At 44.8% G+C, this 25,422-nt stretch overlaps 2 protein-coding genes across 6 annotated transcripts in view; one reads left to right on the top strand and one right to left on the bottom strand.

The window, feature by feature from the left end:
* The first annotated feature begins 2,492 nt into the window (after positions 1-2,492).
* LOC138212580 (insulinoma-associated protein 2) lies at positions 2,493-5,476 on the top strand. Its single transcript, XM_069173030.1, has one exon. The coding sequence runs from the start codon at positions 2,573-2,575 to the stop codon at positions 4,553-4,555; it is 1,983 nt and encodes a 660-aa protein (XP_069029131.1). The 5' UTR covers positions 2,493-2,572; the 3' UTR covers positions 4,556-5,476.
* Positions 5,477-5,560: 84 nt separating this feature from the next.
* ralgapa1 (Ral GTPase activating protein catalytic subunit alpha 1) overlaps positions 5,561-25,422 on the bottom strand; it is a 65,459-nt gene continuing 45,597 nt past the window's right edge. For 4 of the 5 annotated variants that reach the window (XM_069173025.1, XM_069173026.1, XM_069173027.1 and 1 more), the window contains 2 exons: positions 13,135-13,259; positions 5,561-8,970 (listed from right to left, as the gene is read on the bottom strand). In XM_069173025.1, coding sequence (XP_069029126.1) covers positions 8,825-8,970; positions 13,135-13,259 — 271 coding nt within the window. In that variant the 3' untranslated portion in view covers positions 5,561-8,824. Of the gene's footprint in view, positions 8,971-11,654; positions 11,687-13,134; positions 13,260-25,422 lie in introns of all 5 variants that reach the window. The other variant, XM_069173028.1, reaches the window with a different exon arrangement.

Below are 25,422 nucleotides of genomic sequence, written 5' to 3'. Positions count from 1 at the left end.
GGGTTAAACTGTAATTTCACACTGCTCGAATGATGTATCAAACATTTATTGAAGAGTAAATGTGCAGTGTAGTGGGAAAATAAATGGAGGGCAAAACAACAGCCCAGGAATGATTTCCAACAAGCAGAAAACAAAATTACATTTATATTTTAAATATAAAAAATGTTGTATAAAATCCAACTGTGATAGCCAACACTTTATTTGCATCCCAATGAAATGGTGTTGCATTTGAGGGCCTGGTGCAAAATCTACATTTTCATCACCAGTGAGTGGAGAAGGTATTTAATTACTGAAGAGGAAGAGTAACAGCGTGTATAATTATAATTATTATTATTATTATTATAGTAATGCGGTACATCTGCTTTGTTAAGGAAAACAATGAATGAAGTTAATTCGGATAATTTAATGATTGTCACTGTGTTTCGAAAATGAAATATATGAAAAATGAGGCTTAATTTGAGATTTAAAAAAAAAAAAACATAATTTTGAGTTTGCTTCACAGTATTTTCATTCGTTATTTTTGTCTTGACATTCGCATCGATGTTTCTCTCCTGGTGGAAATGGGCTTGCAGAGAACAAAATGCGGTTCGACTGATTCAGATACGACCGTATGAATGGGCTGTAACACAACAAGAAGCCTCAGTCACCGTTTCAGGGTCAGTAACGTGGGTCATCATGGGAGACGTTAGACAATTACAGGGAAAAACAACCAGACCTCTGGACCCTGCAGCCTTCGGGCTTAATTAGTTTTTAGTGTTGGACTCTCCTTCACCCATCTCATCTCTGTTCCCCAGGCGGCCCCCGTCAGGCCAGCAGCCCGACCCTCGAGCTCGTTCTCACGCTCATCCTCCTTGATTGATTTCCAGACAGCGACGCCGGCTGGCCGCAGCCCACTGGCCGAGCTGGAGAGCGCCTGGCCCGCACAGAGGGGCCCCCTTAGCCCGGGGGGAGAGGCTGGATGGATGGATGGATGGATGGATGGATGGACGGACCTCCCTCCGATCTCTTATCAGCGAGAGCAGCTTCTAGTGTGTGTGTGTGTGTGTGTGTGTGTGTGTGTGTGTGTGTGTGTGGGGGGGGGGGGGGGGGTGTGTGAATAGTCCTTCAAACATAAACACACATCAGATCACAATCTCTCTCTCTCTCTCTCTCTCTCTCTCCTTCAATGCACTGCTGTTCTGCTGGGGAGATAACGCCGCGCGCACATGCACACGCGCGCGCACACACGCATACACACACGCAGAGGGAAAGCAACGCCCGAGGTACTCCCTCCCTCCCTCCCTCCCTCCCTCCCTCCCACCACCACCAACAACAGAGGGAGCGATAATCAGACGCTTCAGCGGGACAGAAACGGTCATTAGCGGCCTTAAAAAGATATGATCTGTCCCCGCCTCCCCACGGAGCTGGTCCTCAGTCCACCCACTTCACCAGAAACGTGCTGACCTGATCAGGGCTTCCTCCTGGAGACGTCCGTTGAACATGTTTCTGAGTGACAGCCGAGGGAACATCAGCTTTTACAAATGAGAGGTAGAAAACAAAACATTAAGCATCTCGGTTTTTTTTTCAGCAAGCAAAAATGAAAAAGAAAAAAAAAAAAGTCAAATAAAAAGGGTAAAATTAAAAGGCCAGGTGACAATATTTTTGAAGCTCATGAAATAATGTTTTAGGTGTGTTCAAACAGCCAAAAGGGTTGAAGGTGCTGTTCTTCTGTTATGAGGCCAGTTCGGGACATCACTTTCTGTCTGCAGGCTGCGGTGAGTGTTCAAAGGCCAAATTCAGCAGGTCGCGGAAACAAGTTCTTCACAAGGAGTTCAATCTGACCCCTGAAGTCTGAGGGGACAAACCTAATCAAACAAAGTTCTGCTATCTGGGCCGCCAGCAGGTGAACATGTTGCACACTTACTTGCATGCAGCACCTGCAGGGATTTTACTCTTCATACTTCATATACATTTCTAAAAGACTTTTTAAGGGTTGAGTTCTGCTGGATTGCAAACATCTGTTTATCTCTCATCTCCACTGTTGTTGTTGTTGTTGTTTTTCCAGCCCTTGAATGAAGAAGTGCCTCCGGAGCTGCGTGTTCCAGATCCTCTTCGGGCTGAATCGGTGTTTACCTCTCGGTCCATTAAGCTGAATGTAGGTTATATTTGGATGTCTAAATAATATGTTTTCCTCATTTGGAAGCTTCTTTTAAAGTTAAACCAGCCTGTTTTGAGGAGGTTATTATCGTTGAAGAAGCACTTTGTCCACAGAAATGCAAATGTTGACGTCTGATGGTTAATTTAAGACTTCAAATACATAGATTAATAATAGTCCTGTAATTATGGGGCTACGAGCTGTGTGTGCGTGCGTGAGAGAGACTGGTCGATAAAAACAAACACGCGCACCACGCACGCTCTCTCTCTCTCTCTCTCTCTCTCCCTCCGTCTCTCACTCGTGCGCTCACCTGCGCGCGCCTCCTGCTCTCTGTCTCTCTGCCACTTCAAAGCTCGACTTGAAAGTGAGCTCGAGACAAGAGTTGTTGTCCTTTCCGCCCGGTGGTGCCACGCGCCGAGCGCCGTCGTCATCGTCACAATGCCTCGAGGATTCTTGGTGAAGAGAAACCGGCGAGTTTCGGCTTCGTACCGGTCACGAAATAACGGCGACAACAAACCTGAAGCACGCGACAACGGCAACAACTCTGAAGCGACGAGACCGGAGAACCATGTGTCCGGTGTTTTCCCGTTTCAACCGCCACAAGGAGGATTCCCGATGTCCCGTAGGGAAGCCGCCGGCGTCAGGGAGGCGTGGAGCCCGCACGTGGAGTCCGCGCTCGAGGCAGAGGCGGACCGCCGCGCGCAGCTACCGGAGACCGAGGAGCAGGTGAGCGAGGTGGACGTTTTGAGTCCCGATGGTGATTTCCCCTGCTTCTTCCCACCCCCACCCCCACCTCCACCAGACCTGACATTAACCGAGTCCTGCAGCCCGGTAAAACCGGTCGGCACGAGACTGTTGGAGCAGCACGAGGAAGGAGAGAAACAGCCGCTGTTCGCCGGCAGGTGCCCGACATCGTCTCCGGTACCGGGGTTGCCGGACCTGCCGTTCCTGGTGAGCTCGACGCCGACCTCCGTTTCTGCTTCCATCGAGAGGCTCCTCGCCAGCAGCAGCCGCCACCACGCGCCTCCCTACGGCCACGGTGACAAATATGACCCGAGCGTCGGTCACCTGCACCTGTTCCCGCCGCTGACACTGGTAACCCACGAGCAGCAGCACGCGGCAAGAAAACGCTCTTTCATCGATCCGGATCATCGCTTGAACAACAACAGACACAACAAACAGCCGGTGGGCAACCCGTCAAAGAAACCCAAAGTGAACCGGAAACTTAACTTCGAGGATGAGGTCACCACCTCGCCGGTTTTGGGTCTGCGGATCAAGAAGGAAAGCCCGGAGCTGAGGAGGCAGCGGGAAAAGTCGGCTGCTCACGCGGGGAATCGGCCGCTGGGAGAGTTCATCTGCCAGCTGTGCAAAGAGGAGTACCCCGACCCCTTTTCTCTCGCGCAGCACAAGTGCTCCCGCATAGTGCGCGTGGAGTACCGGTGTCCCGAGTGCGACAAAGTCTTCAGCTGTCCCGCCAACTTGGCCTCTCACCGCCGGTGGCACAAACCTCGTCCGGTAAACAACCAAGTAGGAGAGACTCCGACGAACAAGAGCCAGCCGTTAAAAGAGGCACGAGGGCTCATTCAGCACGAGAGGCAGCCGGTGGAGATGGAGGGCAAAGAGAACGAGCTGCTGCGCATTAATACCAATCAGCACTACGGAGCGGTGGACAGCTCCCGCATCAGGCGCGAGCCATCTCTGCTGCTGCTGCACGGTCGGGCTCGGGACAGTCCCGACAGCGACGGCCTCGCGCCTCCGCACTACGATTCTGTTCCTCATTACCGGAACTCGGTTGAAAGCTGCCTGGAGCTTCAGCAGCAGGTGAGAGCTGCGGACAGCCCGCCGGCGGGACTCCTTCTGCTGAACGGGAACGCGGACGAGCGCGCGGACCTGTCGCAGCAGCAACCGCCGCTGTCACTACCGCATGCCCCTTTACCGTTTGTCCAGTCGTTACCGGAGGAGGAAGCGTACGACTGCCGCTACTGTGGCAAGAAATTCCGCCGACAGGCTTACCTGAAGAAACACCTGGCGGCGCACGAGATGACAGCGCGAGCGTCTCCGCCCCCGTCACCTTACGGCCAGGCGCGCGAGAGCAGCGGCGGACAGAGCCAGGTGTCCCTGTGTCACCTGTGTGGAGCGCGCTTCCCGTCGGTTGACATCAGAGACAAGCACTGTCTGTGGCACGCGATGAGGGACGAGTTGCTGACGGAAACGCTGGGAGGAGGACGGAGACCGGACGTCTTCCACGCGCTCAGAGAAGAGAGCAGCGCCGGGGAATGCGAGCAGCAGCAGCAGATCTTCACGTGCAAGCACTGTCCCTCCACGTTCTTCAGCTCCCCGGGGCTCACGAGGCACATCAACAAGTCTCATCCCACCGAGAACCGGCAGGTGATGCTGCTGCAGATGACCGTGAGACCATAAACCGAGCGCGAGATGCTAAACATATATATATATTTGGAAAATTGCTGAGTCGTTGATTATCCTGGTCGATAAGACACGATTAAAAAGTTGTCCACGGTGATGAAAAAGAAAATGGACACAAACTTTGCTCGGTATTTTAAATAGAACTGTCCGCGGTGCTGAAACCAAGTCCGCAAACACACGCTCAGCATCTTCACAGGTGTCTGACTGACTGGAAAACGACCACAGAGAGAGAAAAGATATTCAATATATCTGCAAGATTATTACGACGACACTCTTACTGAATGATTTGGCATTAAAACACAGTTAAACTGACAAAATGTCACTTTGACGGGCGAATTAGAAGAAAGGGGAGTAAACAGTATGGAAGCCATGATTGACACAGTTCTCTCGACATCATTTAAATTTCTGTGGTAAAGTAATAACGTGACATTGAAGCTGGGGAGGAGTGTTAGTGTGACACCTTGCAGGCTGTTGTAACATGTGGAGCAGAGCCGGACTCAAAGTGACCTTCTGTTACCTGAAGAAACTGGAGACAGAATCAAAGCTGATTGTTTCAAAGACAATTTCATGTACAGTGAACAATAAATAAATAAATAAATAAATGCATAAATAAATGAAACAAGCCACAATCAGACCATAATATGCCTTTTATAGTAAATGTACCAGTTAAAATCTCAAAAATATTTTCATACAGAAATGGAACATTTAATGAGTACTGCTAGTAAAAAAATAATAAATTAAAAAAAAAAAGCCCTTTTGTCTTTATTGTTACTGTTGATATATTTGCTAAATGCCTTTATGATGCTGAAAATGTAACTGTGGTTTTATGAAGCCTGTACAGTCCTATTTTGATATGGTTGAAGTTGAATGTGAAATTGATTCTAAATGATTGTCAATAAATGTTAACACGGTCTTATCGATGAAGCAGTTCTGCACCGTCGGCATATAAATGACATTATGAAGCCGACGCACGCGTTGAAGATATGAATCGGTCCAGCAGTCGTTGGTATGAATCGTTTATTGTCAAATTGCATCATCGCACATCCACGCTGCGTCGTTACACGTGTTTACATACTACAGGTCTGACAGTAACACCTCTGGAGTGAGAGAGAGAGAGAGAGAGAGTGGTCATACAGCTGTTATATGATCAAAACATGCAGTTAGTACTGAGCTGGTGTCATGCAGTATGTATAGTCAGTAGTTACATATATCAGCTGTGTCCCAAACTACCACGTGGACGACAGCTCTCCACGTTCAGAGCATCCACGGACACGCAGGCACCCAAGTTCTACAGATTTATTTACGTGGCGGGAAATTCTGCTGCTGCTGCATGAAAAAGAAAAAGAAACATAAATGAACGGAGTAAAAATCCTGCACACAGACTGCCTTTGGGTAACTTGAGTAGAAGTTTGGTTGCTGCTAATCAGAGAAACCTTTGAGGACTATTTACAATCTGTGGAACGATCCTTCACGTGGAACATTAAAGCAGCAAGTCACCACACGGAGCCTCAGCTATTTAAATCCAACCAGTTTAAAGGAGTGTAAACACGGTGCTGCCGCGTGGCTCGGGACGGAGACTGAACAAACTCCGGTCGTCAAGGTAACCGAGCAGACGGAGGGGGTGGAGGGAGGGGTGGGGGGACACACGCAGTTAGTGATCTGTAGTCGACGTTATATACAGCATGTACAGGTCGGTCCCAGGGTGCAGTGGGGCCACGAGACCACATGTCTTAACCAATCAACGGTACTCCAATCGCAGCAATAATAATAATAATAATAATAATAATAATAACAGCAATAATTTAAAGGGGCAACTCAAATCTCAGCTGACTTCAAATCCTCTCACATGAAGTAACAGATCATGGATTTGACTTCATCGTTGGCATTTTTAAAAACTAACTATTTCAAACCCCACAGGGGGTCAAAAAAAAAAAAAAAAAGTTGCACAATACCTTTCCTCTCCAGAGAATCTACGGCTGAAACAAAAATATAAAACGTGTAACAGACCACAGACTTCAAGGAAGTGAAGTATGATGCAAAAGCTTTAACACAGATGTAAACCTTCAAATACAGATCTGACATGTTTCCTGTCCAGAGACCAGTCAGGCCTCAGAAAAAGGAAATAATCAACAAATATGTAGAAGTCATAGAAGAGCGTTTGATCTCGATAAACCACAACCTCTCCGGGGGATTTTGGGAGTTATTACTGACGCGAGGACGTTAAAACCCTGAATGGTATTTGTTCACTGTTCCATACGGATCCCCTCCATCCACAAGTGGAACTGGGGACGAGTCTAAAAGGGGGCAGATTTAGTGTCGGGGAAAAAATAAAAAAAAATAAAAGGATAATCAGACGTCTCTTTCTCTTCCCTCCTTTCTACTATCCGTCTTCTTTCCACTCTGATTTTTGTTTTACCCCCAAAACTGCCGCAAACAACCACAAACACCGAAACAAAGGGCTGAACCGTCTCTCGGTGGCAGTTAGTCGGAGTATGATGGAGGAAAAAAAAAAAAAAGCCCAAATCTGAAGCTGGAGTGTTGTTAAGTGCATATTTGTGGTTTCCAGATCAAGTCTGCCTTTTATAACCATTCATGTTTGGAGGGAAGAAGAAAAAGATCTCGGACAATCCTCATGTTTCCTCTGATTTTCCAGGATCCGGCTGTGAAATAGGATTATCTTTAACTTCCTCAATAATAAAGAGCAAACTGGTTATGAAAGAGGAACCGCTGAAGCATAAAATCTTAGTGTCAACCTTTGTTTTAAGCTAATATGTGGTCTGAGCTTTGGCAGCTATTCTTACATAACCGTATATACACAACAAGCTTCCTCACACTGTACATTCTTTTAGATATTCATATATCTACTGTATATAAATTTATACTCATACATATATAGATATACAGAATATATATATATAGTCAGCGGAACGAAGAAAGAAAAGCTGGTTCTTGACTGAAAAATACAGCAACATTCTTGTTTGGGTCAAAACACAATTTACAGTCAATTAAAAAAAACAAACAAAAAATGAACAAAACAAAAATAAAGAAGAAAGAAAGTAAATTAATATCAGTGCTTGTCCACATTTTACAGCAAAAAAAGAAAAGAAAAGAGAAGCCAAGATAACACAGGAGCGTCCTCTCAGTCCGTCTCCAGGACTTCTGTCGCCCCATCGGTCCTCGTCCACACACGAGTGTGTAAGTTCAGTCGTTTTCCTCTGGATGGAAACACCGAGAGAAGTTCTGTCTCCACGACGAGCCGCATCCACAAGAGACGGGTTTGTTTTGAAACCGTTAGCTAATGAGTGCGTTTGTATTTACATGTTATGAAGACTGAATAGAAACCAGCGCTGTCTTTATCGTTGCAGCTCTGCGCTGCACACACAACAAAAATATACTGCTTTTTTTTTCCTTTTTTTTATCATCTTGCTTTCTCCTCGCAGAACTTTACAGCCATCAAACTCCTTCTGCTTCTCTGATATCAAAACTCCTGCTTCTGTCTTTACACACACTGACTATAGTACAAATATACCCCCCCCTCCCCTCCCCTCCCCCACAGCAGCGCTCAACGACCCGACGAGACACTCGGACACTCGGCTTTTCTTTCTTCTGCAGCCGGACTCACCAAACCTGCAGAGTATTAATGTGGCACAAATAAGCGTTGTGCAGTCCTGGTTAGCACTGAGGACTTTCTAACATGGCACAGGTTTCTAATACTGCTTCACTTCAGCTGTTCGTACGGCAGCAGAGATCATCATGCTGCACCGCCGCTGCAGCTGGTCGTCAAGCAAATATATATACATATATATATTTTTATACATATATATACCTTTATATATTTGTTTTATATATATATGTAAATATATATATAAAAGAAATATATAAAAAATATAAATATTTTATATATAAAATATATATAGCAGCGGTGAGCATTTTCAAAATAAAGCTACAGTAGAGTGCCGACAACAGAATATTCTTTATTACATGGCCAGTGTCCAATCAGAAATGCAGCATGCTGAAGTCTGTCGACACCACTGAGGTTCATTTCTGAGAACATCGATTATCATTCTTTTCTGCTCAAAATAATATCGCAGGATTTTGCTCGAATGATTTAGTTTAATTTGTGTTATGTTTTATATATATTTCTTTTACTTTTGATTATAACTATAAAGCCGAGTACTTTAGGAGGAGTGTTTTTCAGGATCACGTCACTTCTGATTGGCTGACGTGAGTGAAGGCAAAGCTTTCGTTTCCTGACGGGGTGAAAGCTCAGGTCTTATTGGCCGATCCGGAGGAGCGCCGCAGCTTCATGGACATGCGGCTCTTGCTAGTCCGAGGAGACATGGGGGACGCCGAGTCGCTCCCGGCCTCCCCAAGAGCCGGACTTTCTCCCCGAAGAATCTCGAGGCAGGAGCCTGAGGAGGAGGAGGAGGAGGAGGAGGAGGAGGAGGGGGAAGAGGAGGAGATGTTTAGGGAAGACGGGTGAGGAGAGGGGATGTGTGTGTGTGTTGGTGTTTTGGGAGGAGGGGGAGGGGGGATGAGGAGGGTGGAGGTAAATAAGAAGCAAAGGGTGAAGGGACAACAAGAAAATTACATCCCATCTACTGAGGCACAGATTCCTAAAGACAGACAGACAGATGAAGCAGACACATGGATGGATGGACGGACAGACAGAGACAGACAGACAGAGAGACAGACAGAGACAGACAGACAGAGAGACAGAGAGACAGACAGAGAGACAGACAGACAGACAGACAGACAGACAGAGAGACAGACAGACAGACAGACAGACAGAGAGACAGACAGAGAGACAGACAGACAGACAGAGACAGACAGACAGAGAGACAGAGAGACAGACAGACAGAGAGACAGACAGACAGACAGACAGAGACAGACAGACAGACAGACAGACAGACAGACAGGTTCTAACGGGTTCATCGTGGTTCCCTAAAAACCAACAGACGTGTTTACGACGTAGAATTAACGTGAAACAGAGAAATATGCTTCAATGATGAAATAAACTAAACAATCAATTTACTTTTTCTTATCATCATTACAGAGACTCTTGTTTTTTCTCTCTACATTTTAATTTGTTTATTTTTTTGCGACAGAGCCTCATTTGTCATTTATTTTTATTTTCAGAGTCACTAACTGACTCGTGTTGAGCAACAATAAACTATCGCTTCACTTCGCTCGCCAACGTTTCCTTCTTTACACACCGAGCAGTTTAGATTCTTATTTTGTTTTTGTAAAACATAAATTCAGCTAAGATATGATGTAGAAATGAAGCTTCAATGAGCTTAACATGAGCTCATTTCTCTGCCTGGTAATGTTTTTATTCCTCACATATTTGAATTTAGTGAAAACACAGAAGAAAAGTGCTGCAAAGTGTCAAATAAACAGTTTCATCTACAGCGATTCTGTGGAAGAGAAGCTCAGCAAATATGATATAAATATTATATTCAGACCTAAACTATCTTTCTACAATCATACCATTCACAGCTGGCATGAAGGACCTTCTGCTTCAGACCTTTGCCCTTCACCCTGAGCAGGTTAAAACTGTCTACTGGTTTAGGAGCCATCAGATACATAACACTATCCTCCTCTGATGAGGAGAAGGAAGAAGAAGAGGAGGAGGAGGAGGAAGAGCAGGAGGAAAGAGGGAGAGGAGAGGACGGAAAGGAGGAAGAGGAAGGAGGAAGAGGAGAGAAAGGAGGATGAGGAAGAGGAGAGGAGAGGCGAGGAGAGGAGAGAAAGGAGGAAGAGGAAAGGAGAGAAAGGAGGAAGAGGGAGAGGAAAGTGAACGAGAGAAAAAAGAAAAAAAAAAGAATGAAAATCAAGAAAAAGAAGTAGCGACATGTGTAAAGAATAAACAAGACATTTAACAGAATGGAAAGACAGATGGAAGAAAGACATGAACATCAACATGAACATCAACATGAACATGAACATGAACATGAACATGAACATGAACATCAACATGAACATGAACATGAACATGTTGACAAAGGAAAACATCGATGCTTCATTTTGCATGTTGCTGCTCTACTGCAGTATTTAAATGCAACAGAGAAAGAAACCAAAAACATGTTAGTTCAAACAGCTGGTGGATGTGCAGACCTTCACCTCCGCTTACCCCGTTCCTTTAAAGGTGTCAGTGTGTGCGTGTATCATATCAAAACCAGGAGGAGAGGAGCATACAGAAAGGTCAAAGGTCAAGTTGCACCAGGTCAGTGTGACATCGCAGATTAGCAGAAGGATCAGGAGAGAGAAACTTCACGTGGTGACAAAAGGACGTCTCACTTTCATCACGTCGCCTCGTGTAGTTTGGTTTGAGGCACGTTTGGTGGTTTAATATTCACATTGATGAAAAGTTAAATCATAGTTATTTCAATCAGGCAACAATCTGCACGAGTCGAGATCGAAGAGGAAGTAAATGGAAATTCTTAAAATCAACCGTGTCAGAAAGAAAGTGTGATAATTTGCAAAAATTTATTTGTGTGCCTTTTGTGTTTTATTTAAGCTGCAGCTCAGTTTGAGGTTTTGTTTTGGTTTCGGTGTGTAATTTGGCTGCCGAGTTTAAAGATGCAATAATTCATCTTCTTATATGAACGATGGATCAAACGACTGAAGTTTGGAGTTGCGGCAGCCTGCGGATGAGGATGTGGAGCCCACGTAGGAGATGCTGCAGGACGCTGGCATGTCATCAGTCTTTTTTTTTTTTAGGAAACGAAAACAAACCTGGATCGAATGTATGCAGAGTACAAAAACACGAACCTCGGTTTGGACTCTCGCCTTCAATAATTAAGAATACGAACTGGAACACGAGTAACATTTCTCATGAGGTGAAAAGTTGACGCTGGTATTTCTGTTAACGTGATAACAAGTCAGACCAAACTACATTTGAGTGATGAGCTGAAAACGAGACCTCCTTCCTGCTGTTAACACATGCAGACCTGCTTCAACGGTAGAAACCACAGAGGAAGAAACAGAGAAACACAACGTGGTGGAGGAGTCGGAGGAGAGCAGAGGTTAGGCTGAAAGGTCAGTAGGAAGAGCCAATCAGGACGGGGCGTGTCAATCATGTGACCAGGCTTACCTTTTAGCTATAGGCAAGTGAGACAATACGATCTAAAGGAGGAGGGGGGGTACAAAAAGAAAATAAAAAAAGGAGGAAAAAACAAACAAAAACAAAAGTAAAATGAAAACAAAAAAATTAAAAAGAGGGAAAGACAATTAAGTGAAAAGAATTCAGAATAAAATAAAAAAAAATATATATAAATAAATAAAATTGGTGAAAATAAACAAAACAGAAAGAGAGAAAAATATTTGATCATTGAACTGTTAAGGGGGAACCTGTTGATTAATATATGGAGAGGACGGGGGGAGGGGGACAGAGAGAGAGAGACAGATAGAGAGACAGACAAACAGAGAGACAGAGACAGACAGAGAGAGAGAGAGACAAACAGAGAGACAGAGACAGACAGAGAGAGAGAGACAGACAGAGAGACAGGTAAACAGAGAGACAGACAGAGAGAGAGAGAGAGAGACAGAGAGACAGGTAAACAGAGAGACAGACAGAGAGAGAGAGAGAGAGAGACAGAGAGACAGACAGAGAGAGAGAGAGAGAGAGACAGAAAGCGAGAGAGAGAAAGACAGACACAGAGACACAAAGAGAGAGAGACAGACAGACAGACAGAGAGAGGCAGACAGGCAGAGAGAGACAGAAAGCGAGAGAGAGAGAAAGACAGACACAGAGACACAAAGAGAGAGAGACAGAGAGAGAGATAGACAGAGATGGAGAGAGAGATAGAGAGACAGACAGAGACAAAGAGAGACAGACAGACAGACAGAGAGAGAGGGACAGACAGAGACAGACAAACAGAGAGAGAGAGAGAGGTAGAGGGGGTGGAGGTGGGGGACTGCAGTAATTTGAGCAGGGTTTATTATTTCAGGTTCATTTCACAGCACAGGATCATTTCTCTGTTTGTATTTCGTCTAAAACAACTTTGAACCTGATATACGAGACACATTCAGAGGTTCTGAAACGAGCTGTCACAAACGTGTCTGATGTTCTGATCCGGTGCTCTGAAACGACGTTTTGAGGCCGAACACATCCAGAACCGACAAACCAACCCGGAGCAACAAGCTCCCGCCGGCACCGAAACACCGGATCACACCGAGAGTGATCGTTTGGGGGGGGAAATCACACGCCTGTCGGGTTGAGCCAGATGTTGTTCAGCCTCAAAGCGGGAGGATTATTATTGTATCATTTATTAATATTTCTGACACATTAGCTGGTGAGATGAAGAGCAGCTGGCAGAGAAAAACGACAGTGACCGATTATTCAGACAAACGCACGTTGTGTCACTGTATCCCTAAAAGAGTCACATTAATACACATTAATACAATATATATAATATAACTATTACGCAAGATTTTGTCCTTAAAAGGGATTAAAAACCGTGTTCAGATCCATCAGTCATCTGTTCTCTGAAACGCTGCCATCGCAGCAGCGACCGACGGATGCAGCCGAGTATTTTGCGTGCAGATGTTTGAGAGCGAACATCTGGCCTCACCTGTGTCAGAGGGCAGGTGAGTGCAGGGAGCCGGACTGTAGACGCGGGCGGCGTAGTCCTCGAACGTGGTCGGCTCCTGGTGGTGCTGCACGATGGTTTCCAGGTATCGGGCTCGCTCCTCGTAGCTGAGGCAAAAGGTCAAGGCCGAAAATAAAGAAAGGAAATAAAGAGACACAGATACGAACACAAAACAGCATCATTTGTAAGTTTACTCTGTGACGGCACTGGAAAAGTCTTTATATAAAAAAATAAATCCCAACACTGTTTTTTCCTGTTTTATTCAAAAGATAAATTCTTCAGATCTGAGGTCAGATTAACGGTCACGTCCCGAGTATCATCAGATTTGAAATGGTGCTACACAAGTTAATGACTTCACCTTTCAGTTTTCAACATGAAACGAGTTGGGTCGACTCCAAACCGCTCAGGAGGTCCAGAAAAAAAAACCAAAACATGAAATCCGTCGCGTGAAATAGAAAACTTTGACAGAAAACTGTGTTCAAGCAGAACCTCACTGTTCAGAGCAAGAAGCCGACCGAAGAATTGGCCAATCACATCCTTTAAAGCGACCTCTAAAATGAATTATAACAACAATAATAGTAATACAAAATCTAATATAAAAAAGAGCAAAATCAAACGAGCAGTAACCCCCGACCTGAATAGAAAATAAATAAATGACAAATCTGATTTGGACTCAGTAAAAGAAAAAAAATCTCAACTGGACAAAATAAAAAGAGAAATAATAATAATAAAAAAAAAAAATCATGATATAAAATACAGTGTGGTTGTTTAATAAACAAGATTTTTGCTGCACAGGCCGTTTACCTGGTTTGTGCCAATGTGAATCCACTTACAATACTGTGGCTTAAAAACAAAACAAAAGAAAAAGGGGTAAACTGGAGGCCTTTTATCGCCCGCTATTACAGCGATGAATTCAAAGAGATTCAGAGAAGAGCAGCGTAAATGGAAACCTGGACTCCAGCGGTCCGTCTGTTAGAGATAACCTCATCGATAGAATGACATTTAGCCTCTTCTTCCTCAGTCCTTCTCCTACATCCAACCATAATGACAGCCATACGCAGCCGTCTCACACACACACACACACACACACACACACACACACACACACACACACACACACACACACACCCCCCATTCAGTCCCATCATCTCCCTGTAGAATCACCATTTGCTCAGCGAGCTCCAATAACAAGGGATTTTCAATGAGAGCCGAGTGTTCATGTGTGTTTCTATTTGATAAGGCTGCTTGTGAACGGCCACGATGTGCGTATGTAAGTGCATGTGTGACTTTTTGAGTGCGTGATGGGATTAGGCCAATGAATCTTCAGTGTGTGTGTGTGTGTGTGTGTGTGTGTGTGTGTGTGTGTGTGTGTGTGTGTGTGTGTGTGTGTGTGTGTGTGTGAGCGTCGGGGGTTGCCTTGTGAATGGGTCGGCCATGTGTAATAGCGCCCATGGGTTTTCTATTGGGTTACAGAGCCGGTCTATGGGCCTCAGAAGGAGAGACATTCAGGTCTAATGGAAACTGATTCAGTTAGAGACAATGATAATAACAACAATATGGCTCCTTTAAAGTGCACTGGCGGAGGCGGCGGCGGAGGAGGAGGAGGAGGAGAAGGAGGGGGGTAGGGGAGATGAGTGGAAAAGATGGCAAAAAAAAAAAAAAAAAAAAGTGAGGAAGGAACTTTGGAAAAATTGTGCAGTCGGACAGTTTTTCCATTAACCACACTTGATTTAACGAGAACTTTAAGATCTAAAAATATCAATCACTGCTTTGAAAACACTTTTAAAACCAGACTGACAAAGCGAGAGGAAAATGAGGGGGATTTAGTGGAAGGTGGAGGAGAGGGAGGGGTGCAGGTTAGAGGTGCAAAAAAAGAAAGTGAGATGCAGAGGGAGGAAGAGAACTTGTAATAAAAAAATAAAACAAATAAAACAAGATGAGGGGAAATAGCGAGGGTGAAGAGGAAGAAGGGTGAGAGTCCTGCAGTGAAGTGAGTCGCAGAGGAGGTGAGAGGGGAGGAGGAGCAACAGGATGCAGTGTGTGTGTGTGTGTGTGTGTGAGATCGCGCCATTTGCCTTTTCCTGCTCCCCCCTCATCGCACCGCGTCCCCCCGCTGAACGATGTGTTTTGCATGCGAGATGTGAGGATGTGAGCTATTAAATATTCCAGCAAACAACACCTAATTATCTTCATATCATCTTTAAATAACGTGCGGGTGTCTGAAGCAGCAGTGGGGGTGGGGGTGGGGGGCGGGGACGTATAAAAGGCAGCTGTTTCATAATTTCTGAGAAGGTGAAAAGGTTTAAAGGACACCTGCAGGAAAGACAAGAAATGCCCAGAGACGAGGGGGGAAAGTGAGAAACAGAGGAGAAGGAGAAGAATGAGGAATCCATCCAGAGACGCTGCCACTGCTGAGATAAATGACAGGAACATCACATCTTCACTCGGCCTCCGTTACACCTCGCTCCCTCTTTGTTCCTCTCAGTGGTGCCTTCCACCTGTGGCCCGTTGTCACAAACACCGACTCCCCGCGGCCACGGGGGAGACGGGGGAGACGGGCCGACACGCAAAACTGTCTGTGGTGCAGCAGTACGAGTTGAAATACTCTGTTACAAGTCAAATGGGAGTAAAAGTATGCCGGTATTATCGGGAAAATACACTTAAAGTGTTAAAAGCACTTAACAGAGAGAAATGACTGCACTCCTGTGAGTGTATATCTAACAACACGCTTTATATCGTATAGTTATAGAGTATAAAGTTATATCATTACTAGTGCTGGATTAATTTTTAATATTTGAACTATTTAATTGCACATACAAGGTTGGACAGCGGGTTTGATTTTGTGACATCACAAACCTACGGACGTCCAGATGTCACTGAATACCGGCTGTTTGGACTTCAGACACGTTCACAGTATCTAAACCTGCTTTATAATCCAAAAAGACACGCGGTCTGCTCAACTGTTTCCTAATTTGAATCCTGTTTTAGGTGTCTTCACTTCATGAAACCTGCCATACAAATGAAGTTATCATCATTGGTATTAAAAAAATATATATAAACCATTGAGTTCGCATGTCTCTGCCTCTGTCCCTCCATCCAAATGACAGTCGCCACCATGAAATCTGCTGTAATTGAATTTCAGATGGCTCCTCTTATAAAGGCATTAGCAGAGAAATATCTCTTTCAGAGAGAGAAGGAGGGAAAATTATAAGGGGAGAAAGAGGGGAAGAGGCTGGTGAGGGAGGGAAAGAAAGCAGAGAAAGGCAAGACGGGAGGAAGATGGAGGAGAGGGGGCAGATAAAGAGGCTCTTTTGTGTCGAGTCAGAAACTCATTTTCTTGTGCGTGGCTGAAAAGTGGAGAGAGTGAAGTCTCCCTCTCTCTCCCCATTTCAACCCCCTTTTCTCTCCCTCTCTCTCCCCCGCAGCGCACTTCATTGTGGTGATGTTCGACTCCTGTGATCACTTGAGAGCGAGGGAGGCTGGAGGAGGAGAGGAGGCGAGGGCAGGAGAAAGGGAGCTTGTTAGCGCATTAGGAGCCGGGCCCACCGCTGGGGTGTGTGTGTGTGTGTGTGTGTGTGTGTGTGTCTTTATATACGTATGTAAGACATAAATGTACTCTATACACTGTGAATGTGATTGTGTGCGTGTGGTTTATTTACTGCGTGAGACGGGACAACATCAACACGAGAGAAAGCTTGATGGAAAGACAAAGGAGGACGATCGAGGAGTGACTTTAAAGTTTTAGGCTGCAACGCGGACGTCCGCAGAGGTTTTTATCAACTGACTTGAAAATGTGAACAAACAGTCCATCTTTCTTTCTTTCGTTCTTCTCGCTTTTTAATGGAGTTAAAAGTTGATCAATTCCTAACACAAGATTTGTATCTCAAACTTAACAAGACTTAATTGTTTCAGTCATTAATGGAAAACAAAATAAAAAGGTCCTAAAAATATTTATAAAGCATAAATAATTTTTTTTAACTCTGCTAAAACTATTAGGTAATAAAGGTTTTGTTCCCGTCGACTAACTCACTTAACACTTCAACTTACATCAAGGTTTGAGAAAATCTGATGGAATATCAAACAAAAAAACCTCTGCAACATCCTGGAGGGACGAATACAATTACTGGAAACCATATCAGCTGAAAATGATCATTGTGGACACTTGACACTTGTAAGAAGTCTTCACACAGCAGGCCGGTGTCCAAATAAACATCCGTCACGGTAATGATGCTTCACTGACGTGTTTTGCTGGTTTTTCATTCACATCGGAGATGAAAAAAAATCTATATTGAATTTTGGTACACAGGTAAATTGGATTTTGAATATTGCCAGCCTAGTCCTTTAACCTGTTGGTGTCGGTGTCTGGTCGGACAAGTAAACAAATCAACAGGGTGGACATCCGTCCGTCTCCTGGTGGAGTCACAACTCTTCACTACTTTATATTCACAGTTAAACGTTCGGGTAACAACTTGTCCATTTTTTTTTTTAAAGCTCGTCTAAAAGATACCTCTTCACTAAAACACACACACCAATATATATATATATATATATATATATATATACACACACCCCCCCCCCCCCCACACACACACACCCTATCTGTCCTCTCCACCCCGGGCATTGGAACAGACAACAGAGAGAAGGACATCAGAGGGATAATACAATTGGAAAAGCTTTACAGCGTGTAATGATAAACCTGTCTGTGTGTGTGTGTGTGTGTGTGTGTGTGTGTGTGTTCATGCCCAAAGGAACAAGGTAATGGGTTTATATCTTTCTGTGATAGCAATGATATGGAGGCTTTGTGATTTCATTACGAGTGTGTGTGTGTGAGTGTGTGTGTGTGTGTGTGTGTCCACGTACGCCAAAGATGAGGACAGAGATGGGTTGGTCTAATGCACTACTTATTGTTGGTGGACGACGTGCACGATGGAGACACACACACACACACACACACACACACACACACACACACACACACACACACACACACACACACACACACACACACACCTGCTCTTTAACCTGATGCAGAAACAGGTGCACAGGGGAAAAACAGATGTGATACATTAATTGGCCCCTTGTCACCCCACTATTTCACTATTTCAACCTTTGACATGAGTGTGCTCACACACACACACACACACACCCCACTGGGGAGCCCTAAAGCTGCCAGTGCAATTACAGGCTTTATTTAACAGGCACATGCACACAAAACTTCACAAACACACACAGCATGGGTCATCACCACGGCCATAATAGTAATAATAATAATAATAATAATAATAATAATAATAACAATTCTCTTATTAAGGAGATGGATCCCCTTCCACACACACATTTATCTCGTGGATATACACACAAACATGAATTAGCCTAATATGGATGTAACAATATATAACAAGTGACAAAAAAAAAAATGAAGTTCTAACCTCCAGGTTGTATTGAACTGTTTTCTGAAGGATAGTCAGAGTGGGACCCTCCCCAGGCCCATGATACCCCCACCATGGCCCCCATCATCACTAAAACCCTGAGGAGGTTCAGTCCAGAGTCCCTTGCCCCTAAACCTGAAACACCAACCACTGGAAATATGGTTGGAAAAAAAACCAAGAAATATGAACATATTACTGTTTAAAGGCAAAATGATTCATTGGGTGCAACATTTTTGGATTCTTGAATCAAAGAAAAGGATAATTAGTATTGCATGTGTCCAATAATGTGACTAAAAAGTCTGAACCATTGACTGGATATAAAAGTGTTCATAGCTTCCGGGTCTGTAAAATGAGTCCAATGCGGAAGCGTCTTAAGCTGCAATACCACCGAGTGCCACTAGAGGTCGGCTCCAAAAAGCCTCCAGCTCCATAGACTTCCATTCAAACTGTCTCATAACATTATAAGTCCAAAAAGTTTCACCACAAGTTACTTTGGTGTTGTTAGCTAAAGTTGCTCCTTATTCGTTTTCTGGCGGTCCATCTACAAATAATCCCGTCATTTTTGACGAAATAAGTGTGTCTGTTTGATTGACAGGCCTGTGGTGCAGTCAGATTACGGCTATCGGCGGGCTGGACGTAGTATCGTCAGGTTTCCAACCAGATCGGGTCAGATCCACCGCTCGTCCCTCCCCCAGCTCGTCCAAATATGGTCACTTCCTGCTCGTAACACGATACACAGTTTGCTGTGCTGCACTTTGTTCTCGCTTCGGTCGTCCACGAGATCCTACGCTGAATCTTAAACACCTCGTCACATGAACACACACGCACACACACACACACACGCACACGCACACACACACACACACACACACACACTCTGCAGATTAGCTTGTTTACCAGTCAGAGGGAGGTCTGTTCCAACAAGGTGTGATCAAGCCACTGATGGCTACAACTCATGTGTCTGCACATCTCTCGGTGACAAGTGTGCATGTATGCACAAAAACACACATGCACACACACTTGCCTGCTCAGTCGTGACATGAATCCTACATTTGGGAAATTAGACCAAAAAAAAGAAGAAAAAAAGTGCAGAACACAAGTTACATCAGTAATAAACTTCACTAAACCAGCAACCAAAGTATGTTCCTCTGGTACAGAGGCAGCCTGTGACCACCAGGACTGTGAGGAGGTGGACACAGCAGGCTAAAGACGCCCTGCAGGACTGCTTTGAGTCCACGGACTGGGATGTGCTGTGTGGACCACATGGGGAGGACATCAACAGCATGACGGACTGTATCACAGAATACATTAAGTTCTGTGAACACTCCACCGTACCATCCAGGACTGGACACTGCTTCCCCAACAATAAGCCGTGGATCACCAGTGACCTGAAAGTTCTTCTTAATAAGAAGAAAGCAGGCTTCAGGTCTGGAGACAGGGAGGAGCTCAGGAGAGTTCAGCATGACCTGAAGGAGAAGATGAGGGAGTGCAAGGACTCCTACAGGAGGAAGCTGGAGGCCAAACTCCAGCAGAACATCGTGAGGGAGGTGTGGACCGGTATGAAGGAGATTACTGGGTTCAAGGGGCGAGAGAGACAACCAGGGGGAAGCTGGAGAGGAACAATGAGCTAAACTGTTTCTTCAACAGGTTTAGTTCACCGCCCTCATCTGTCTCCTCCACACCTCACACCTCCCAAACACCTCTGCTGCTTCCTCCTCTCCCCCCTCCGTCCCCCCTGGTGAGCTGCATGGACACAGAGTCCTCAACTCCAAAGGGCTCTTCCTCCATCGACATCATGACCCCCATAACAGGGAACTGTTCTGTCCCCCTTCCTGTTCACCTTATACACAACTGACTTCCAGTACAACTCAGAGTCAAGACATCTGCAGAAGTTCTCTGATGACTCTGCAGTGGTCGGTGTATAAGGGATGGACAGGAGGAGGAATCAGTGGTCGGTGTATAAGGGATGGACAGGAGGACGAGTACAGGGCAGTAGTGGAGGACTTTGTGGAGTGGGCGGGAAGAAATCACCTGCTCCTGAACGTGGCCAAGACCAGAGAGATGGTGGTCGACTTCAGGAGGAAGACGACGGCTCCACAACTGCTGAGAGTTCTGGGAGAGGAGGTGGACATGGTTGAGGAGTACAAGTACCTGGTGTCTCCATGACAACAGACTGAACTGGAAGACCAACATCAACGCTGTCTACAAGAAGGGGATGAGTCGACTCTTTTTCTTGGAGGAAACTTCGATCCTTCAATGTGTGCAGCAAGATGTTGGAGATGTTCTACCATCTGTTGTGGCCAGTGCATTGTACTTCACTGTGGTCTGCTGGGGGGGCAGCATTGGAGCCGGAGACACCAACAGACTTAACAAACTGGTGAAGGCCGGCTCCATCATCGGCTACAAACTGGACAGCCTGGAAAAGGTGGTGGAGAGGAGGACGCTGAACAAACTATTATCCATATTGGATAATCCTGACCACCCTCTCCACCACCTGCTGCAGGGACAGCGGAGGACGTTCTCCAATAAACTCCTCCAGCTCCGCTGTCACAAGGACAGATACAGGAGATCATTCCTGATACGGGAGGTCATTCCTGCCGACTGCAATAAGACTGTACAATAACTCACCTCCGGCAAAATCCATCACATAACAATAACACTGTTGTCTGTTTTTCTTGGTTGTTTAAATGTAAAAAAAAAAAAAAAAAAAAAACTTCGCACTATTGTTTAGTTAGTTTTAATTTAATTATTCAATTATATTTTACTCTATTTTATTGTATATACTGTGCCTTTTTATATTTAATATTTTTTACTGTTATTTTATTGCTTTCCTGTATCTATAAATGCTGCTGTAGTGAAAAAATTTCCCCTTGGGGATTAATAAAGTAACTATCGATCTATCTAAACCATCTAGCTGTGTGTGTGTGTGTGTGTGTGTGTGTGTGTGTGTGTGTGTGTGTGTGTGTGTGTGTGTGTGTGTGTGTGTGTGTGTGTGTGTGTGTGTGGGCCCAATTTGGAGCCTGCAGGTCCTCACTTTCTTTATTTTGGCCTGACAGTATTTGACAAGCTTGAACTTATTCTCCAAAAAAACAAAAAGTATGACGCTGAAAGTTTTTGACAATAATTTTGGCAAAATAATAAAATGACTATTAAACAGATTAAAGATTTTATTTCAGATTTAAAAATGGAAATTTTGAGTAAACAATGTTACATTCTTGAGATGTAATTTCACAAAATATAAACGGGTATTTTTGGCCCGCTGTCCTCCAGCCAGATGATTCATAACAGAGAATTTGTGCACTTGTGCCATCAGAAAGAGTGAGATGTAATTCAAACATCACTAACGTCCGAATACTTCCAAGTGTAAAGGATCACAGCGCTAATATGTGCTTGTGAAGCCAACTGACATCCTGAAAGCATCACACACACACACACACACACACACACACACACACACACACACACACACACACACACACAGAGAGAGAAGCACACACATCCCCAAGGAGAAGTGGAGAGATTAGCTGTGACCCCTCCTCCTCACCTCTTTCTTTTCATTTCCTCTATCTACCCGACGGGAAACAATTAACCACAATCACCTCCCCCTCTGCAGGCATTCACACTCACACGCATATTCATTTCCTCCCCGTTAACCCTCACTAATACACCGACCCTTCGCCTAATCCTAATTGTGTCTTTGAACATTAAATAGCACTCGGTGTGTGGTGCACATTTGCTGTCAACTTGCCAGTTAAGCTGCTCATACAAACAGTGATTCCAGTGAGGAACAGATGAGTAAAACATAATCACGTTCATCCATATTTTACTAAACGCAGAAGCTTCAGACAATCAGTTTATGTGTTTATGTTTAGCCCTGATAATTATTTCAATTCATAAAATAACATGGCCTTAAGAGTAAAAATGTCCAAGTGACTTCAATTCAGCAGCGATCGTTAATATCTGAAAGATTTGTGAATTTGCACCATTTCATCAAAAGACGCGGCCGTCAGTGCAGCTTTCTGTGAAGTCAAAGGAAACGCTCCTTCAGGAGGAGCTCCGAGGAGGTGAAGGATAACACGACCCCATTTCAGCATCCACTACGAGAAAATCTCTTCAATTTGTAAGGTTTTGCCCTCACCTTTCCACCGTGGTGAGACACACACACACACACACACACACACACACACACACACACACACACACACACACACACACACACTCCTTGTCACACACAACAGATTGTGGCCTTACTGGGACAATAGACTCTATTGTGGGAGCTGGCAGAGAGAAGCCAGGCAGGCCGCTGGGTGTTTGGCTGCCCTTGGTGTGTGTGAGAGTGAGTGTGTGTGTGTGTGTGTGTGTGTGTGTGTGTGTGTGTGTGTGTGTGTGTATGTATATATGGGGGATAATAGCGCTACATGCCCAGAGCTGCCATCATTTCACTGGGAACAGAGTGTGAAAGAGAGGCAGTGACACACACATGCACCGACCAGCACACGCACACACACAGCATCGCTATCACACTGAGCCATATGCTGACCCCAGCTTCAGTGCAGCTATCTCTGCCAATCAACTACTAGAGGGGATGTCCCACACACACACACACACACGCGCACACACACGCACACACACACATATTAATCCTGAGAGTGGAATATATACACATACACACGCATGCAACATAAACTGCATGCAGAGCACAGGAGTAAATGCATGGATGATATACATTTTATAATTCATACACACTCGCTGGCACAGTGACTGTAAGAGTGTGTGTGTGTGTGTGTGTGTGTGTGTGTGTGTGTGTGTGTGTGTGTGTGTGTGTGTGTGTGTGTGTGTGTGTGTAACAGCTTAGGATCTCTCCAACATTGTTCCCCAGAACCACAATCACCCAGGAGCAGATGGAGGACGGCCACAGCTTGCTCTTTCACACACACACACACACACACACACACACACACACACACACACACACACACACACACACACAGTTATCAGATGGTGGAGCAGCTGTAGCAGGTGAAACTTGGTCCGCGGTGACTCGGCCACAAAAATTAACTTTAATTAAGAAATAATTAATTTCACTTGGGGCACAAAGGAACAATCCGTAGTGATTAATAATTCTTTAATTTCCAGGTTTTAAGTAACAAGTCAAACATTTGTAGTTTTAATTATTATGGTCCGATTTAGAGCTTTTTTTCCCCCCCAACATAACAATGGAGCTCTGTGGCTTTGGGGAACAAGCTCGACACGTCTGGGTGTAGTTTCAGCAGAAACTTAACAAGAAAAGTTCTTTGCTATTTTGGTCTTTTCTTGCAAGAGGAATATCACCTGCCTTATTATTATTTATTTTTTTAATCATTCATTGACATTATTACGATGCCCTACAGAACATCCAAGTTCTTACAGCTGAAAATTCTTATTTTGACTAGAAACACAGCATTATATTGCCATTTAGACATCACACTGACTTGCCTCATCCGACTGTATGAATCAGGGATGAATGAGTCACCATTCGCCTGATACGACCCGTACTGAGCATCACGAAGTGAGCGGTCGCTTAAAGAGGACACCAGCACGTCAGTCTAAAGTTCAGAGGCGGGCTTGGAAAGCTTCTAAAACCCGAAACCTGTCAGTCAATTTTCCCGAATTTTCATCACGATGCGTGTGAACGTAATATATGAAGAGTGTGTGTATGCGCCGGGGAGTCCTGGACCGCCTTTTCTCGCTGCACTGAGCTGATACGTGAGATAGAGCTGTGCTTACACACAGCTGCTCCAGCAGCCTGGCACTGGGCGAGTGGTGCTGTGTGCTCTTGGATGGCTCTAGTCATGGTGAATGAAAGATCAGAGAGAGAGAAAAGGCAGATGGACTGCCCTGAGGGCCAAGAAACAGAGAGAGAGAGAGAGAGGGCGAGATAGGGGGGGAGGACAGAGAAAGAAAGAAGAGAAAAATGCCAGTTAACACTGACATACTTGGCCCTGCCAACCTCCTCTCCATCTCCCTGTTTCCCATGTGTTGGTGTGTCGGCCCCTCGGTGAGGTCGCTTCATGTTAAAGAGTCAGACGCAGTCACGCGGCTTCATGCTGCCCTTTAGGCGACTCATGCGGAGGGACATCTCACCCTCGTGTTCCCTGATCTCCAGGAATGTCTGCTACATGTTTTAGACCTTTTTTTTCTTCCTTTCCACAGTAGACCGTTGGACTTCTTACAGTCTGGTAAACTGAGGTAGAATTAATGACGGTTCAGTTCCATTTAACCATTATAAATGAACCAGCGGAGCCCTCAGAGGAGCCATCATTAATACAGCTGTGATGTCACGACTATAAAAAGTCTAAAAAGCCTGATTCACTAAAGGTTTGCGTGTGTAAAAGCACACGCAGAAAGAGCTGGACCTGCTGTTCAGTGTTTGTTAGAGGATCTCATCCATCTCATTTTATTTGCAGATGTTTTATCATAAAGCCAATTTTTATTTTATTTTTTGCCTAGTATCTTGCCATGTTCTCTTAATTTCATCTATTGATCTTTTTGTTCTTCCCACGGCATTTACTTTCTTGCTGCTGTTCTACCATATAGCGTTTCTTCCTGTTATATTTATGTTTCTTTGCAGTAGCCGGTGTGCTTATTGGCCTCCTCCACTCGTACCTCTGATTCAATGCGATCAAATTTTCCTTTTCCTTGAGCGGTCGTTCTGTTATCGATGTCTGGAATCACATTAAAACACGCAAACACTTCATTTAAATTGGGCGATTTGTCCCGATATCAATGACGTAAATCACCAGCGAAACAGCTGCAATATAAATGTGCACACTTTTGGAATAAATGCAGAATTTGTTAGCCT

The sequence above is a fragment of the Embiotoca jacksoni genome, unplaced genomic scaffold (assembly GCF_022577435.1).
Source record: "Embiotoca jacksoni isolate LCO1_2020_lvr unplaced genomic scaffold, fEmbJac1.0.p SCAF_57, whole genome shotgun sequence".
Taxonomy (NCBI): domain Eukaryota; kingdom Metazoa; phylum Chordata; class Actinopteri; family Embiotocidae; genus Embiotoca; species Embiotoca jacksoni.
This window is presented reverse-complemented; position numbering and strand designations above follow the sequence as displayed.